At 48.6% G+C, this 16,087-nt stretch overlaps 1 protein-coding gene across 1 annotated transcript; it reads right to left on the bottom strand.

The window, feature by feature from the left end:
- Positions 1 to 344: 344 nt before the first annotated feature.
- Positions 345 to 15,445, bottom strand: LOC309385102 (thiol S-methyltransferase TMT1A-like; the record flags this gene model as incomplete). Its single annotated transcript, XM_081939201.1, is given in 3 exon segments — positions 345 to 581; positions 14,941 to 15,180; positions 15,186 to 15,445. Coding segments are annotated over 3 exon segments (723 nt in total). The 5' UTR covers positions 15,432 to 15,445.
- Positions 15,446 to 16,087: the final 642 nt, after the last annotated feature.

Genomic DNA, 16,087 nt, shown 5'->3' on the forward strand with positions numbered 1-16,087 from the left:
ACAGGCTTCCGAGCCTCCTGCAACCCTCTGCCAAAGAAAATGGAGTTTGAGGAGGCCATGGGTGGCCCTCCCAAGCTCCATTTTTGCTGGCGAAGGCAGTACAGGCCAGTCCTTCGCTGTTTCCAGGCCAGATCTAAGCAGTCCATGGGCCGGATCCAGCCCCTGGGCTTTGAGTTTGACATCCCTGATTTAGGTTTAGTGCAGCCTGAACTTTTAGCAGCCTTTCTCCACTCCAAATTGTATAGAATAGAGAAAACACTTTTCTTATTGTAGCGTATGCATTGTTACTCTTAATTCCTTAAAGTCAAAAATCTGATTTTAAGAGAAAGATACTTTCTCTTAAATTACTTCACAGCATATCCATAAACATGGGGACTAACCATACTTAGGTACAACGAGGCTGTGAAGTGTTGCAAGTACAGTTTAGAAAACCCAGCATTCTCCAAATCCTTCCAGGTCTCTTTTAACAAGGAGCATCCGTCTGTCAAATATCTCCAAGTAGGGTTACAGACTTGTTGCAAGAAGGAGGTCCAGTTCGATCTGCTAGCTGCTACATGTTCCATGAAATAGAATGCACCACCCTGGAAAAAGTAAAATAATATTATATATATAAATCCATAAGGGTTTGCAACGTTGTAAGCATCACTGTGTATTTATTACATTTTTATGCCACCCATCTCCCTTACGAGATGATTTTGAGTTGCTTACAAGTTATGAAACAAATAAAAAGTAATTAAAATAGTAAAATTACATAGATTAAAATATTATTAAAAACTGTACTATATTTTACTAAAACTGAAACTAAAAGGGCTAAGAGATGGACAGGATGGGGATGAGGCCTTATCCCATCAGCCACCTCCAGCAGCAAGCTGGTGCATGGTGTTATTTTTCCTTTTTTGTTTTTTAAACATTATAGTGGAGATTTTGGTGGCAAGTTAATATATATATATTAAATTAGTCTTTGGTTGTTCGGGTTTTCTCCCGTGTAGAATTGGAAGTATCTTCACGACGTTTCGATGAAGTCTCATTCATCATCTTCAGGCTGCTGCTTCCGGCTTGGTGCTTCTGGCTTGGTGCTTCCAGGAGCAATGTGAGATCTCAGCCGGTTCCTCTTTTTAACTGCCAGTGGGGGTTTGTGCTGATTGGGTGGGAGCTTGGCTGCATTCTGATTGGGTGGAGGTGTATTCTGATTGGTAGGGGCCTTGGCAGTGCTCTGATTGGATGGGAGTTTGGCTGTGCTCTGATTGGATGGGGGCGTGTTCTGTTTGGGTGGGGGCCTGGTTGTGCTTGTGTTAGTCCAGCGGTTCTCAAATAGTGGGGCGCGCCCCCCTGGGGGGGCGCGAGGCTCCGTAAAGGGGGGCGTGAAGGCTCCCTTTCCATCGGTGCAACGGCGGCGGCGTGGGCGAGGCATAATATATCCCGCCTGGAAGTGGCAGCACTTCGGACTGTGGATTTTCATTGGAGCCGCAGGCTGGGGCTGTGCAAGAAGCCTGCTCGGGCGGGGGTGGGAGGGAGGGAAGCATGGCTGTCCCAGGCTTCCCTCCCTTCCCCCCCCCCCGGCCCAAGCAGACTTTTTGCACAGCTCCAGCCCGCGGCTCTGATGAGTCTCTGAGCAGTCCCCAGCGCTGCCACTTCAAGCCGGGATATATTCTGCCATGCCCTCGGCGGCGTCTTTATGCAGGTAGCTCGCCTCCCCGCCAGCAGCTCACCCGCAAGCATTCCGTCTGGAAGCGGAAGCGCAACAGCCGCTGTTGGGGAAGGGACAAAGGGGCGGCGGTCGCCCGATCTTGCCACCGCCACCCCTTCGCCCCTGGTGTGCTGCTGCTTCCAGCTGGGATGCTGGAGGAGCTGCTGGCAGGGAGGGAGGGAAGAAAGGGAGGAGGGAGTAAGGATAGACAAGCAAGAGGGAAATAGGAAAGAAGGCAAGCAGGCAGGAAGGAGGCAGAAGGAAGGAGGGAAGAATGGAACTGGAAGGGAGGCAGGGAAGGAGGGAGGGAGAAAGGAAGGATAGGAGGATAGGGAAAGAGGAAAGAAGGCAGGCAGGCAGGAAGGAGGCAGAAGGAAGGAGGGAAGAATGGAACTGGAAGGGAGGCAGGGAAGGAGGGAGGGAGAAAGGAAGGATAGGAGGATAGGGAAAGAGGAAAGAAGGCAGGCAGGCAGGGTGAAAGAGGAAGGAGGGAACTGGAAGGGAGGCAGGAAGGAAGGGAAGGAGGAAGGAAGGGTGGAAGGAAGGATAGACAAGCAAGAGGGAAAGAGGAAAGAAGGCAAGCAGGCAGGAAGGAGGCAGAAGGAAGGAGGGAAGAATGGAACTGGAAGGGAGGCAGGGAAGGAGGGAGGGAGAAAGGAAGGATAGGAGGATAGGGAAAGAGGAAAGAAGGCAGGCAGGCAGGGTGAAAGAGGAAGGAGGGAACTGGAAGGGAGGCAGGAAGGAAGGGAAGGAGGAAGGGAGGGTGGAAGGAAGGATAGACAAGCAAGAGGGAAAGAGGAAAGAAAGCATGTGACTACGGTGGGAGACGAGGAAAGACCGGTGTGCTATGTTATGCAGAGGTGTACTTATAACAATTTTATAGACAAATTATACTATTTACAGTCGCGCGCGGGGGGGGGGGCGCGAAATGTTTTCTTCTTCCTAGGGGGGGCATGACAGAAAATAATTGAGAAGCACTGTGTTAGTCTGAGTTGCAGAGAGATTTGAGCTGGTGAGCTGCGTTACTGTTGTTTGGCTTCGCGTTTGTGGTCGTGCCACATCTCCGTGGTGGGCAACAGTTTGCTTCACGTATGGATTGGAGGGGTTTAAAGTGGCTAATAATGCAGCTGTGGTCTGGCTTCTGGTTTGTGGTCGGGCTTCTGGTTTGTGGTCATTATCGGTGTGGGTTTGGGCTTGCTTTTTGCGTGGATGTGTGATAGTGATATCCTGTGTGGTTTTCGTGAGTGTGGGTCTGGTATCATTCTTAGTGTTAGGGACTCGTTTGTCAGTGAGGGCGGGTTTCCAAATGGCTGGTAGGCGGGAGGTATCATCTCGTTTATTCATGCTGTGTGGTCGTTTTTCTATCTCAATAGCTTCTCTGATTATTCTGTTGTTAAAGTGTTCAATTTTGGCAATAGTTCTGGTCTTTTTAAAGTCTATATCATGTCCTGTGGCTTTGAGGTGTTGGACCAGGGAAGAAGTTGGTTCCTCCTTTCTGACTGAGTTTTTGTGTTCTTCAATGCGTGCCTTTATTCTTCTGTTGGTTTGTCCGATGTATGTGGTGGGGCAGGTGGTGCATGGGATTTCATATACTCCTTGATTTTCTAACTCTATTTTGTCTTTGGGGTTTCTCAGGATGGTGGATATTTTTCGGTTTGTGTAGAATGCTGTCTTGATGTTGTGTTTGTGGAGGATCTTGCTGATTCTGTCTGTGGTGCCTTTTATGTATGGGAGGAGGGCTTTGCCGTTTTCTTGTTCACTGTCTTGGATTTTAGTGGGGTTTTCTTTTTGGATTAGGTTAGTGATATTGTTTCTTTGGAATCCGTTGGATGTTAGTACGTTGGTGAGAGTGTGTAGTTCGGTTTTGAGGTGTTGTTCGTCAGCTAAGCGTTTTGTTCTGGAGATGAGTGTCTTGGCTACAGAGTTGATCTGTGCTGGGTGGTGGTGTGAGAGTGCGTGCAAATAGCGGTTTGTGTGTGTTTTCTTCTGGTAGATGGTGTGTCCTAGGGATCCATCGGATTTCTTATAAACTAAGACATCCAGGAAGGGGAGTTGGTTATTGGCTTCTGTTTCCATGGTGAACTGTATTTTGGGGTGTAGGCTGTTGAGGTGTGGGAGGAAGTTGTCCAGTTTATCTTTCCCGTGTGGCCAGATTATGAAGGTGTCGTCTACGTATCTGAGCCAGAGTTTGGGTTTGTGATCGGATTTTTCTAGAGCTTGGGTTTCAAAGTGTTCCATGTAGAGGTTAGCAATGACAGGTGAGAGGGGTGATCCCATGGGTGCTCCTTCTGTTTGTTTGTATTTTTGTCCGTTATAGATGAAGTATGTGTTGGATAGGCAGTGGTTGGTCAGATCTAGGATATGTTTGGGGGGGTTGTATTTGTTTTGGATAGCTGTCAAAGCTTCTTTGATTGGTACTTGGGTGAAGAGTGATACAACATCGAAGCTCACGAGTAGGTCGCTGGGCTGTAAGTTTTGTTTCTTTATGATCTCTACGAACTGGAATGAGTTTTTTACGTGTGATCTTCATAGAGATCATAAAGAAACAAAACTTACAGCCCAGCGACCTACTCGTGAGCTTCGATGTTGTATCACTCTTCACCCAAGTACCAATCAAAGAAGCCTTGACAGCTATCCAAAACAAATACAACCCCCCCAAACATATCCTAGATCTGACCAACCACTGCCTATCCAACACATACTTCATCTATAACGGACAAAAATACAAACAAACAGAAGGAGCACCCATGGGATCACCCCTCTCACCTGTCATTGCTAACCTCTACATGGAACACTTTGAAACCCAAGCTCTAGAAAAATCCGATCACAAACCCAAACTCTGGCTCAGATACGTAGACGACACCTTCATAATCTGGCCACACGGGAAAGATAAACTGGACAACTTCCTCCCACACCTCAACAGCCTACACCCCAAAATACAGTTCACCATGGAAACAGAAGCCAATAACCAACTCCCCTTCCTGGATGTCTTAGTTTATAAGAAATCCGATGGATCCCTAGGACACACCATCTACCAGAAGAAAACACACACAAACCGCTATTTGCACGCACTCTCACACCACCACCCAGCACAGATCAACTCTGTAGCCAAGACACTCATCTCCAGAACAAAACGCTTAGCTGACGAACAACACCTCAAAACCGAACTACACACTCTCACCAACGTACTAACATCCAACGGATTCCAAAGAAACAATATCACTAACCTAATCCAAAAAGAAAACCCCACTAAAATCCAAGACAGTGAACAAGAAAACGGCAAAGCCCTCCTCCCATACATAAAAGGCACCACAGACAGAATCAGCAAGATCCTCCACAAACACAACATCAAGACAGCATTCTACACAAACCGAAAAATATCCACTATCCTGAGAAACCCCAAAGACAAAATAGAGTTAGAAAATCAAGGAGTATATGAAATCCCATGCACCACCTGCCCCATCACATACATCGGACAAACCAACAGAAGAATAAAGGCACGCATTGAAGAACACAAAAACTCAGTCAGAAAGGAGGAACCAACTTCTTCCCTGGTCCAACACCTCAAAGCCACAGGACATGATATAGACTTTAAAAAGACCAGAACTATTGCCAAAATTGAACACTTTAACAACAGAATAATCAGAGAAGCTATTGAGATAGAAAAACGACCACACAGCATGAATAAACGAGATGATACCTCCCGCCTACCAGCCATTTGGAAACCCGCCCTCACTGACAAACGAGTCCCTAACACTAAGAATGATACCAGACCCACACTCACGAAAACCACACAGGATATCACTATCACACATCCACGCAAAAAGCAAGCCCAAACCCACACCGATAATGACCACAAACCAGAAGCCCGACCACAAACCAGAAGCCAGACCACAGCTGCATTATTAGCCACTTTAAACCCCTCCAATCCATACATGAAGCAAACTGTTGCCCACCACGGAGATGTGGCACGACCACAAACGCGAAGCCAAACAACAGTAACGCAGCTCACCAGCTCAAATCTCTCTGCAACTCAGACTAACACAAGCACAACCAGGCCCCCACCCAAACAGAACACGTCCCCATCCAATCAGAGCACAGCCAAACTCCCATCCAATCAGAGCACAGCCAAGGCCCCTACCAATCAGAATACACCTCCACCCAATCAGAATGCAGCCAAGCTCCCACCCAATCAGCACAAACCCCCACTGGCAGTTAAAAAGAGGAACCGGCTGAGATCTCACATTGCTCCTGGAAGCACCAAGCCAGAAGCACCAAGCCGGAAGCAGCAGCCTGAAGATGATGAATGAGACTTCATCAAAACGTCGTGAAGATACTTCCAATTCTACGCGGGAGAAAACCCGAACAACCAAAGACATACATACAAACACCCGCGAAAACCTCAGAAAACATATATATATATATATGCTTTTTTATATCATAAAAATAAGCTTTGCAAGATAATCCAGACAAGAAGCACATCCAGACGTTCTAGCTCTTGATTTATTGTAATGTTAAATTCACAGAAACTTGCCTCTCTGAAAGCACATATTTCCAGTATAAGAAACTAGGGAAGTTTGCCATGTCCCCAGTGCTTCTGGGGACTCATCTGCCTTTTGTCTAAACATTGTCTAATTTTTCTTTAACAGATTACCAGAGTTGGAAGAGACCTTGTAGGTCACCTAATCCAATACCCTCCACCCCCGCTGAAGCAGAAGACCCTACAACATTTCTGACAATTGGCAGTCCAATCTCTTCTCAAAAGTCTCAGATGAATCCCTACAACCTCCGAAGGGAACTTCCTTTTTCATTGGTTGATAGTTCTCATGTCAGAAAATTCCTCCTTATTTTTAGGTTGAATCTCTCCTTGATGAGTTTCCATCCATTATTCCTTGTCTGGCCTTAAGGTGCTTTGGAAAATAGCTTGACCCCCTCCTCTGTGTGGCAGCCCTTCAAACATTGGAACATTGCTATCGTGTCTCCCATGGTCCTTCTCTTCCCTAGACTAGCCATGCCCAGTTCCTGTATGTTTTAGTCTCCAGTACCCTAATGCATAGGTCTTGCTTAAATGGATGGAAGAGAACAGGAAGGTCTGGAGGAACGTTGTCCATGGAATCATGATGGGTCAAACACGACTTTGCAACTAACAACAACATTATTGTTAATTAAAGTTTTAAACAAAGTTTAAAGCCACCCAGAGTCATCTTGAATATTGAGATGGGCGGCTTATAGATTTTATAAATTTGTGTATTAAAGTTTTAAATACATTTTAAAACCACCCAGTCAATTTGAATTTCAAGATGGACAGCATTAAATTCTATAAATGAATAAATTGCTGTATTGTTAACTACAGTTTTAAATAAACCTTGGAGCTTATTTATATGTCCAGAATCACCTTGAGCCATGAACTGGATAGCATATAAATTTAATAAACTCTAGGAAAAAACACATTTGGAGTTAATAGATGCAAGAAAAATATATCCAAAACTATGGAGTAGCTCATCCCTTTGCATTCTGCTCACGTGTGCTTTGAATTTGTTCCCCAAAAGTGACAATTGGAAATATAAATAATAAATGTTGGGAACAAGATTTTGACAATGTATTGGGATTTTTATCCATTTTGCAGCAAGAAAAAAGTACTGGATGATGTTCGTTTGAAAGCTGAATTGCTAAATATAACTATTAGCTGGGCAGGGAAGACTCATTCACTTCACCCTCTGTGGAAATAAAAAGTACTGTATTTTTCAGAGTATATGATACTCCGAAGTATAAGATGCACCTAGATTTTGGGGAGGAAAACAAGGGGAAAATATCTGCCTCTGCCTCCCAGCAATTTGCCACCTGGAGCAAACAGCTAGTTTCACTTTCAGTTTCTCCCGATCATCAACTGTACAGGCTGCAGGGATTGCTATAGATCAGTGATGGCGAACCTTTTTTGGCTCGTGTGACACAAGAGGGGGGAGCGCAGGGGGGTCGAGTGTGGGCGTGCCGCACCCTTAATGCAACACGCGACCCCACCAGTGCGCATGCACGCAAAACGCGTGGACCCCCCCCCATTTTTACATTTTTTTTGCCCTCCCCATGCTCCAGGGGCTTTATAGGAGCCTGGGGAGGGCGAAAAGAGCCTCCCCCGATGCCCCGGAGGCCCTCCGGAGGCTTCAGGGACTGTCCAGAGGCTTCCCTGAAGCCTTCGGAGTGCTTAAAACCACCCTCCGAGCAAACTGGAAGTGACTTCCGGGTTGCTCGGAGGGTCGTTTTAAGCGCTCCGAAGGCATCAAGGAAGCCTCGGATGGTCCCTGAAGCCTTCGGAGCGCTTACAACCACCCTCCGAGCAAACCAGAAGTGACTTCCGGTTTGCTCGGAGGGTCGTTTTAAGCACTCCGAAGGCTTCAGGGACCGTCCGAGGCTTCCCTGATGCCTTCGGAGTGCTTAAAACCAGCCTCCGAGCAAACCGGAAGTCACTTCCGGTTTGCTCGGATGGTGGTTTTAAGCGCTCCGAAGGCTTCAGGGACCGTCTGAGGCTTCCCTGATGCCTTCGGAGGATCGTTTTAAGCACTCCGAAGGCATCAGGGAAGCCTCGGATGGTCCCTGAAGCCCTCGGAGTGCTTAAAACGACCCTCCAAGCAAACCGGAAGTGACTTCCTGGTTGCTCGGAGGGTCGTTTTAAGCACTCCGAAGGCTTCAGGGACCGTCCGAGGCTTCCCTGATGCCTTCGGAGTGCTTAAAACCAGCCTCCGAGCAAACCGGAAGTCACTTCCTGTTTGCTCGGATGGTGGTTTTAAGCGCTCCGAAGGCTTCAGGGACCGTCTGAGCTTCCCTGATGCCTTCGGAGGATCGTTTTAAGCGCTCCGAAGGCATCAGGGAAGCCTCGGATGGTCCCTGAAGCCCTCGGAGTGCTTAAAACGACCCTCCGAGCAAACCGGAAGTGACTTCCTGGTTGCTCGGAGGGTCGTTTTAAGTGCTCCGAAGGCATCAGGGAAGCCTCGGACAGTCCCTGAAGCCTTCGGAACGCTTAAAACCACCCTCTGAGCAACCCGGAACTTCCGGTTTGCTCGGAGGGTGGTTTTAAGCATTCCGAAGGCTTCAGGGACGGTCCCTGAAGCCTCCGGGGGGGGGGCGGGGACGTGGGAGGCTCTTTTCGCCCTCCCCAGGCTCCTATAAAGCCTCTGGAGCCTGGGGAAGGCGAAAAATAGCTTTTAAAAAGGTGAACTCAGCTGGCCAGCGCGTGCATGCCCTGACAAATGGCTCCGCGTGCCACTTGTGGCACGCGTGCCATAGGTTCGCCATCACGGCTATAGATTATTGAAGCCTCCGCAAGCCCCCATTTGCTGCAAAGAGGTAAATTGCTGGAAGGCAGAGGCAAAAAGGTTGAGGCCAGTGGGTGGGGGATACACTACACTCAGTGTATAAGATACACCCAAATTTTCACCCTCTTTTAGCGGAGGAAAAGGTGCATCTTATACTCCGAAAAATACGGTAATAGAAAGTTGTGCCTTAACTTTATGCATAACATTAGATACCATATCACCTTGAGAATCCCCTTTCTAGATCTTCTCTCATCCATTCTACTTTTGTTGTGTTAAAGAAAGATGTTATGTGATACCACCAAATCTTGTCATGCCGTAGAAACCCAATAAATCCTTGCCTATAGTATCTTGCAATTAAGTTGCTGACCTTTTTTGATTCTCAACAGCCAGATCTCACCAAAGACTTCAGATCACTCTGGTCAGGACACAGTTCTGTATGTGCCAATGACTCAAAGCAGAAGTACCAAATTTCAAGGGTGGCATATTGTGAATTACATCTTGCTTAGAACTATTGCTCTCAAATAGCAATATGCCTGAATTGTGACTTGGTTTATATGAAAGGTGGAACTTCTGGCATGCAATATTTTCCTGGGAAAAACCACCCAACCCCCAGGACATTGGAACATTGTGAGCTTTGTGATTCATTCTTGAACTTCTTGCCAGGATTGCTGCTATTATTATTATTTATTTATTATTTATTAGCGCTTATAGACCGCCCCCTCTCCCAAAAGGGACTCGGGGCGGTGTACAGTCCGTAGCAAAAATACAACAAGTTAAAATTATTAAATAAATAGATATGTGAGGAGGATAAAAGATATGCCAAACTGTACAGCTGAATAAATAAATCAGGATATACAAAATTTGAAATCCCAATATCCTGTAAAATTAAATTTAAAAGAGACAATCCCTCTAAAAACCAATAAAAGTGTGTATGCCAGGAGGAAAACATTATAATTATGCCAGACCAGCCAGTCAGAACAGGTGAGTCTTCAATTTCTGTCGGAAGGAGCGGAGGTCAGTAGTGGTTCTAATGTCGGGGGGGAGGTCATTCCAGAGGGTTGGGCCCATCACAGAGAAGGCCCTACTCCTCGGTGTCGCCCGTTGGCATTGCCTAGTGGACGGCACCAGGAGAAGCCCCTCCCTGTGAGAGCGAATTGGCCGCAGGGATGTGTGTGGGAGGATGCGATCCCGCAAGTAATTAGGCCCTGTGCCATGGAGCGCTTTAAAGATGGTAACCAAAACCTTGAAACGCACCTGAAAGACCACAGGCAGCCAGTGCAGCTCGCGCAGGAGAGGTGTTACATGGGAGTACCTGGTACTCCCCATGACTACCCGCGCGGCTGCGTTCTGAACTAGCTGCAGTCTTCAGGCGCGTCCCAAGGGGAGCCCCATGTAGAGAGCGTTACAGTAGTCCAGGCGAGACGTCACCAGTGCACGAGTGACCGTGCGTAGGGCATCCCGGTCCAGAAGGGGGCGCAATTGGCGCACCAGGCGAACCTGGTGGAACGCCCCCCTTGCCACGGCTGCCACATGGTCATCCATTGACAGCCGGGCATCTAGGAGGACGCCCAAATTGCGCGCCCGTTCCACAGGGGGCAATTGTTCGCCCCCTATGGCCAGTGATGGAGTTAACTGGCTGAACCGAGGTGCCGGTAGCCACAGCCACTCGGTCTTGGAGACGTCACCAGTGCATGAGTGACCGTGCGTAGGGCATCCTGGTCCAGAAGGGGGCGCAATTGGCGCACCAGGCGAACCTGGTGGAACGCCCCCCTTGCCACGGCTGCCACATGGTCATCCATTGACAGCCGGGCATCTAGGAGGACGCCCAAATTGCACGCCCGTTCCACAGGGGGCAATTGTTCGCCCCCTATGGCCAGTGATGGAGTTAACTGGCTGAACCGAGGTGCCGGTAGCCACAGCCACTCGGTCTTGGAGGGGTTGAGTTTGAGTCTGTTGTCCCCCATCCAGACCCCGACGGCTTCCAAACACCGGGACATCACATCAACAGCCTCGTTGGGGTGGCCTGGGGTTGAGATGTACAACTGAGTATCGTCAGCGTACAGATGGTACTCAACCCCAAAGCCACGGATGATCTCACCCAGCGGCTTCACATATGCGTTGAACAAAAGGGGCGAGAGGACCGACCCTTGCAGCACCCCACAAGAGAGTGGCCTCAGGGTCGACCTCTGCCCCCCAGTCAACACACATTGCATCCGGCCGGAGAGGTAGGAGCCGAACCACCATAAAACGGTGCCTCCGACTCCCATCCCCTCCAGCCAGCGCAATAGGATACCATGGTCGATGGTATCAAAAGCCGCTGAGAGGTCTAATAGGACCAGGATAGAGGAACAACCCCTATCTCTGGCCCTCCAGAGATCATCAACCAACGCGACCAAGGCTGTCTCTGTGCTGTGCCCGGGTCGGAAGCCAGACTGGCGTGGGTCTAGATATACGAATTCATCAAGGCGACGTGGAAATTGCTGGGCCACCACATTCTCAACAACCTTCGCTAAAAAGGGGAGGTTGGAGACTGGACGATAATTAGCTAGCTCCGTTGGGTCAAGTGAAGGCCTCTTGAGTAGGGGCCTCACCACCGCCTCTTTCAAGGCAGTCGGTAAGGAACCCTCACTCAATGAGGCGTTCACCAGGCCCAGGAGCCAGCCTCGCATCACCTCCCAGGATGCCAGTACCAACCAGGAGGGACACGGGTCCATTGAACATGTGGTGGGTCGCAGCCGTCCATGCAACACGTCTAAATCCTCGGGGGCAACAGAGTCAAACTCCTCCCAGAGTGGACTCACAAGACTCACTGTTGACGGCTCGTCCGGGCCACTGAGGGGGGCCCATCCGCTCCGGATCTGAGTGACTTTGTCTTGCAGATATTCCCCAAACTCCTCTGCTCTTCCCTGCAAGGGTGCCCCCCACGTCTCCTGCGACAAGAGAGAGCGGGTCACCCTAAACAGGGCGGCAGGGCGGTTATTCACAGACGCAATGAGAGCGGCACAATGTCTACGTTTGGCCGCTCTCAATGCCACAAGGTAGGTCCATAAATAGGCTCTTACCTGTGTTCGGTCAGACTCGGAGCGTGAGGACCTCCACCTGCTCTCTAGACGTCTCCTATGGCGCTTCATCACCCTTAGCTCCTCAGTGTACCAGGGAGCCCGGGTGAGTCGTTGCCGTAGGAGAGGTCGCAAAGGCGCAACCTGGCCCAAGGCCCCTGCCGTCGCCCTATTCCAGGCGTCGACTAGGTCCTCCGACCGAGCGCGGGTCAGGGCTACAGGTAGTGGCCCAAGCTCCGCCTGGAACCTATCCGGTTCCATCAAGTGCTTGGGGCGGTACCAGCTTGAACAAACTGGCTCCGCCTCCTCACGGTGGAGGGTAGCGCCAGGGAAGTCCAGCCGGAGACATGAGTGATCTGACCATGACAGGGGAGTAATATCTAAATCCCCTATTCCCAGATCACTCGTCCACTGCTCAGATACAAAGACAAGGTCCAGTGTGTGGCCACCTTCGTGTGTGGGGCCCTGAATTAATTGGGTCAGGCCCATGGCTGTCATGGAAGCCATGAACTCCCGAGCCGCCTCAGACGCTGCTCCCGTCGACGGCAGGTTGAAATCCCCCATAACCAAAAGTTTGGGGATCTCAACCGCCGTCTCTGAGACCAGCTCGAGGAGCTCGGGCAGGGCCGCTGACGTATAGCGAGGAGCCAAGTATACAATCAGCAGGCCCCACTGCCTCCCTGGGCCCCATTTCATACCTAGTGACTCACACCCGGGTATCTGAGGAACAGTGAACTCCCTCGGCTCTAGACAGTCCCATATAACCACCGCCACCCCACCACCCTTACCCAGGGCCCGAGGCTGATGGAATGCACGGAAACCCGGTGGGCACATTTCCACGAGGGGTAAACCACCCTCGTGGCCCAACCAGGTCTCCGTTATCCCTGCAAGGTCCAGCTCCCCCTCTGAGATCAACTCATTAATGAGGGGGGCCTTGTTGGTCACGGACCTTGCATTGCAGAGCATCAGCCTCAGGCCCTGGCTCTGTAGTTCCTGACCACCTAGGTTGTGGGGGTTGGTGCAAACGACCGGGCGTAGCCAGCAGCCACGGTCTCCCAACCGACCATGTGATCTTTTCTTGTCCTCGCATCCTCCCCTCCCCGCAACCGTTGTAATAAAACAACCCTCTGCTGGAATAACTTGTTCCCTCTCCCCCCTCACCCCGCTCACTTCCTTCCTGGACTCACCCGTTCGTCTGGCGCTGGCTTCCCTCCTGGCGTTGTTGTCCCCCCCCTTCCCAGAACCCCCTAAAAATAATAAAAAACATTTTGATAAAAAGCCCCTCAGCTTCCTTTTCTTCCACCTCTCGGGGTTCACAAACCTGTCATCAAGGCTGGCCCTTGAAAGAGCCAAGGGGCTTCTCGCAGGTGGAGCAGGTCTAACCTCGAGTAAATTGTTGAATGTTAAAAGTCTCTATAGGGTAAGGGTGCTGATGAAACACAGTTAACAGTTAATAGCCAGCAGGGCTAGAGTCTCAATGGAGGACCAAGAGTTTTAATGTCCAGATGTTAATTTGGTAATGTCCAGATGGTAATGTCCAGATGGTAATGCTTGATAATCCTCTTTCCAGAGGTGGTATTCAGCTGGTTCGCACAGGTTTGCGCCAAGCCCCCGAACTGTTCCTTCTGTCACTGGTTGCTCAGAGAACAAGCGGCTTCCATAAATATATAAGCCCTCTTGCTAAAAAAGATGCACGAAGCAAGCCTACCTTGGCTTACTTGTGAATAATGTTATCCATTGTGGGGATCAAAGGGGAAAAAAGGAGACTCCCCTGTTTGTGGGTCAGATTGTAATTTCAGTGGAATAATTTGGACATGGAGTAGAAAGTTTCCGCTCAATAAGAATAATTTTGGATACGAATAGAGTTTTGTTTAGAATTGGATATTTTTTGCAGGATTTGGTGCCATAACACTTTGTATCTTCATTGATTAAAAAGAGCTTGTTCTCTTATATTTCAGGAGTTGAAACTTTTCTGCTTCTTAAAGCGTTTTTTCCCTTTTTTTCAGGCAAACCGGCAGTGAAAAATGCTATAAAAACTAAAAAAAAGAGCTTCCAAAGATTGCGTAGCTCACAGCTGAGCTGCACGATCCTTGGAAGCTCTCCCCCCCCCCTTTTAAAAGCATTTTTTCCCTGCCGGTTTGGGTGAACTGGCAGGGAAAAAAATGCTTTAAAAAGTGAAAAAAGTTGGCCACGCCCACCCAGTCACATGACAACCCCCCCACCAAGCCACATTGCATTAAACATTGTTTAACACAAAAGATTTAAAAAAATAATATATGGATTTTAGTCACATTCCAGGTGCTAGGAACAATCCCACAGTTCCTATTTGGAAGATAATGCTGCAGAATAACTATTTCACCCATTGAAATGACTGCTACATTTCTCTGTACAAAAAGCGTCGACATCTCTGCTGTACCTGATTTTGTTGTTAGTTCCTCAAACCTCCATATCTTTAACCTTAAATTGTCCTCTGTGCACCTCACACGTTTCCTAAGAGGTCCCTAAGGGGGCGTGCATAAGCGCACCAGCATTCCTACCGTCCCTGTCCTACTGTCCCCTTTGATATGTGCACATTTTATGTGTTCATGTGATACTCATTTATATCCATTTATTTGTACCAATCTCATGCGATAATGTCCATGTCTATACTAATACCTGTTAGCTTGTACAAAATAAATAAATAAAAATAAATAAATAAGGGATCCGGTTTAGGTTAAGCCTGAAAATCAGCAGCATAAAGAGCAGCAGAGAGATGCTGTTTTTGTGGGATCTAAAGCCCTTGCTCCCATCCACACCTGCATAGTGTACATGTGCACCTACCTAGTGCCCATTATTCATTTGTCTGGACACCCCAGAATTAACTTTCTCTCTTTGCCCTTTGACTTACCGGTCTGAGCACTCGCAGGACCTCCTTCAAGGCAGCCTGGGTGCTCTTCACAGAGCAAAAAACGAGCGTGCAAACCACCACGTCCACAGAGTTGTCTGACACCGAAGGCATGTTCTCGGCGGAGGCGACCACAAAATTCTCGAACTGGAGGTGCGTGTTCTGAGCCATGCTTTTCAGGAGGTAATTTTGAAAGTTGGGGTTGTAGTCCAAGCAGGTCACGTAAGTTTGGGGGGGATAAAACTGAAGTTGGGGCCGGTGCCCACGCCAATCTCTAGCAAGTGGAGCTTTCCCGAGGCATCGGTGAATTCCCGCATGTTCTGGAACAGCTTCTCCTTTTCTTTGCCCAATTCTTTATTGTAGATTTTGTTGAACTGCGTCATGAAAAGTGGGAAAGTTCTTTTGCAAATTGGATCCCATAAGCCAAAATAGGCAAGCACATAGATGGGCAGGATGAGGATTTTAAGGCATTGTTGGAAGATGAGAACCAGCATTGTGTTTGATGGAAGAAAAGAAACCCTTCCTGCTTGACTACCTCAATGATTTGTTTTAAATACTCCTGGTTATTCCCTGTTCCTTTAATGATTTTTCGTAAGCAAAGCGTCTACATCAGGTCCTCAGTTTGAATCTGTTCCAGTTCTTCCTTAAAGCGACAGCGACTGTTTTAGTCATGTAAGAAAATCTTTCAGTTATACAATTTGGGATGAACACGCTTTGAATGGTGTAGGAGTAGGGATGGATTTCCAGAGAAAAAAAATGGAGATTACTGGAACCAGGACAGTTGTTGGGTTCTGGACTGTACGGCCTGGTACGGGCGTACCGGTAGTAGACAGGAGCAGCGTCCACCGTACCGGTACAGTGGCTCGTTTGGCCCACCCGGCCACCCTCATTCTATGACCGTTTATAACGCGACCGGCCAATTGCGCATGCGCTCACAGCGTGCCGTGCCTGCGCGACCATTTGCTGACAGTTAGAACAATTAATCAGTGAAACAACTTGCCTCCAGAAGTTGTAAATGCTCAAACACTGGAAGTTTTAAAGAAAAGACTGGATAATCGTTTGTCTGAAGTGGTGTAGAATTTCCTGCCTAAGCAAGGGGTTGGACTAGAAGACCTCCAAGATCCCTTCCAACTCTGTTATGGACTTTTTG

The sequence above is a fragment of the Natrix helvetica genome (assembly GCF_964273705.1).
Source record: "Natrix helvetica genome assembly, chromosome: 1".
Taxonomy (NCBI): domain Eukaryota; kingdom Metazoa; phylum Chordata; class Lepidosauria; order Squamata; family Natricidae; genus Natrix; species Natrix helvetica.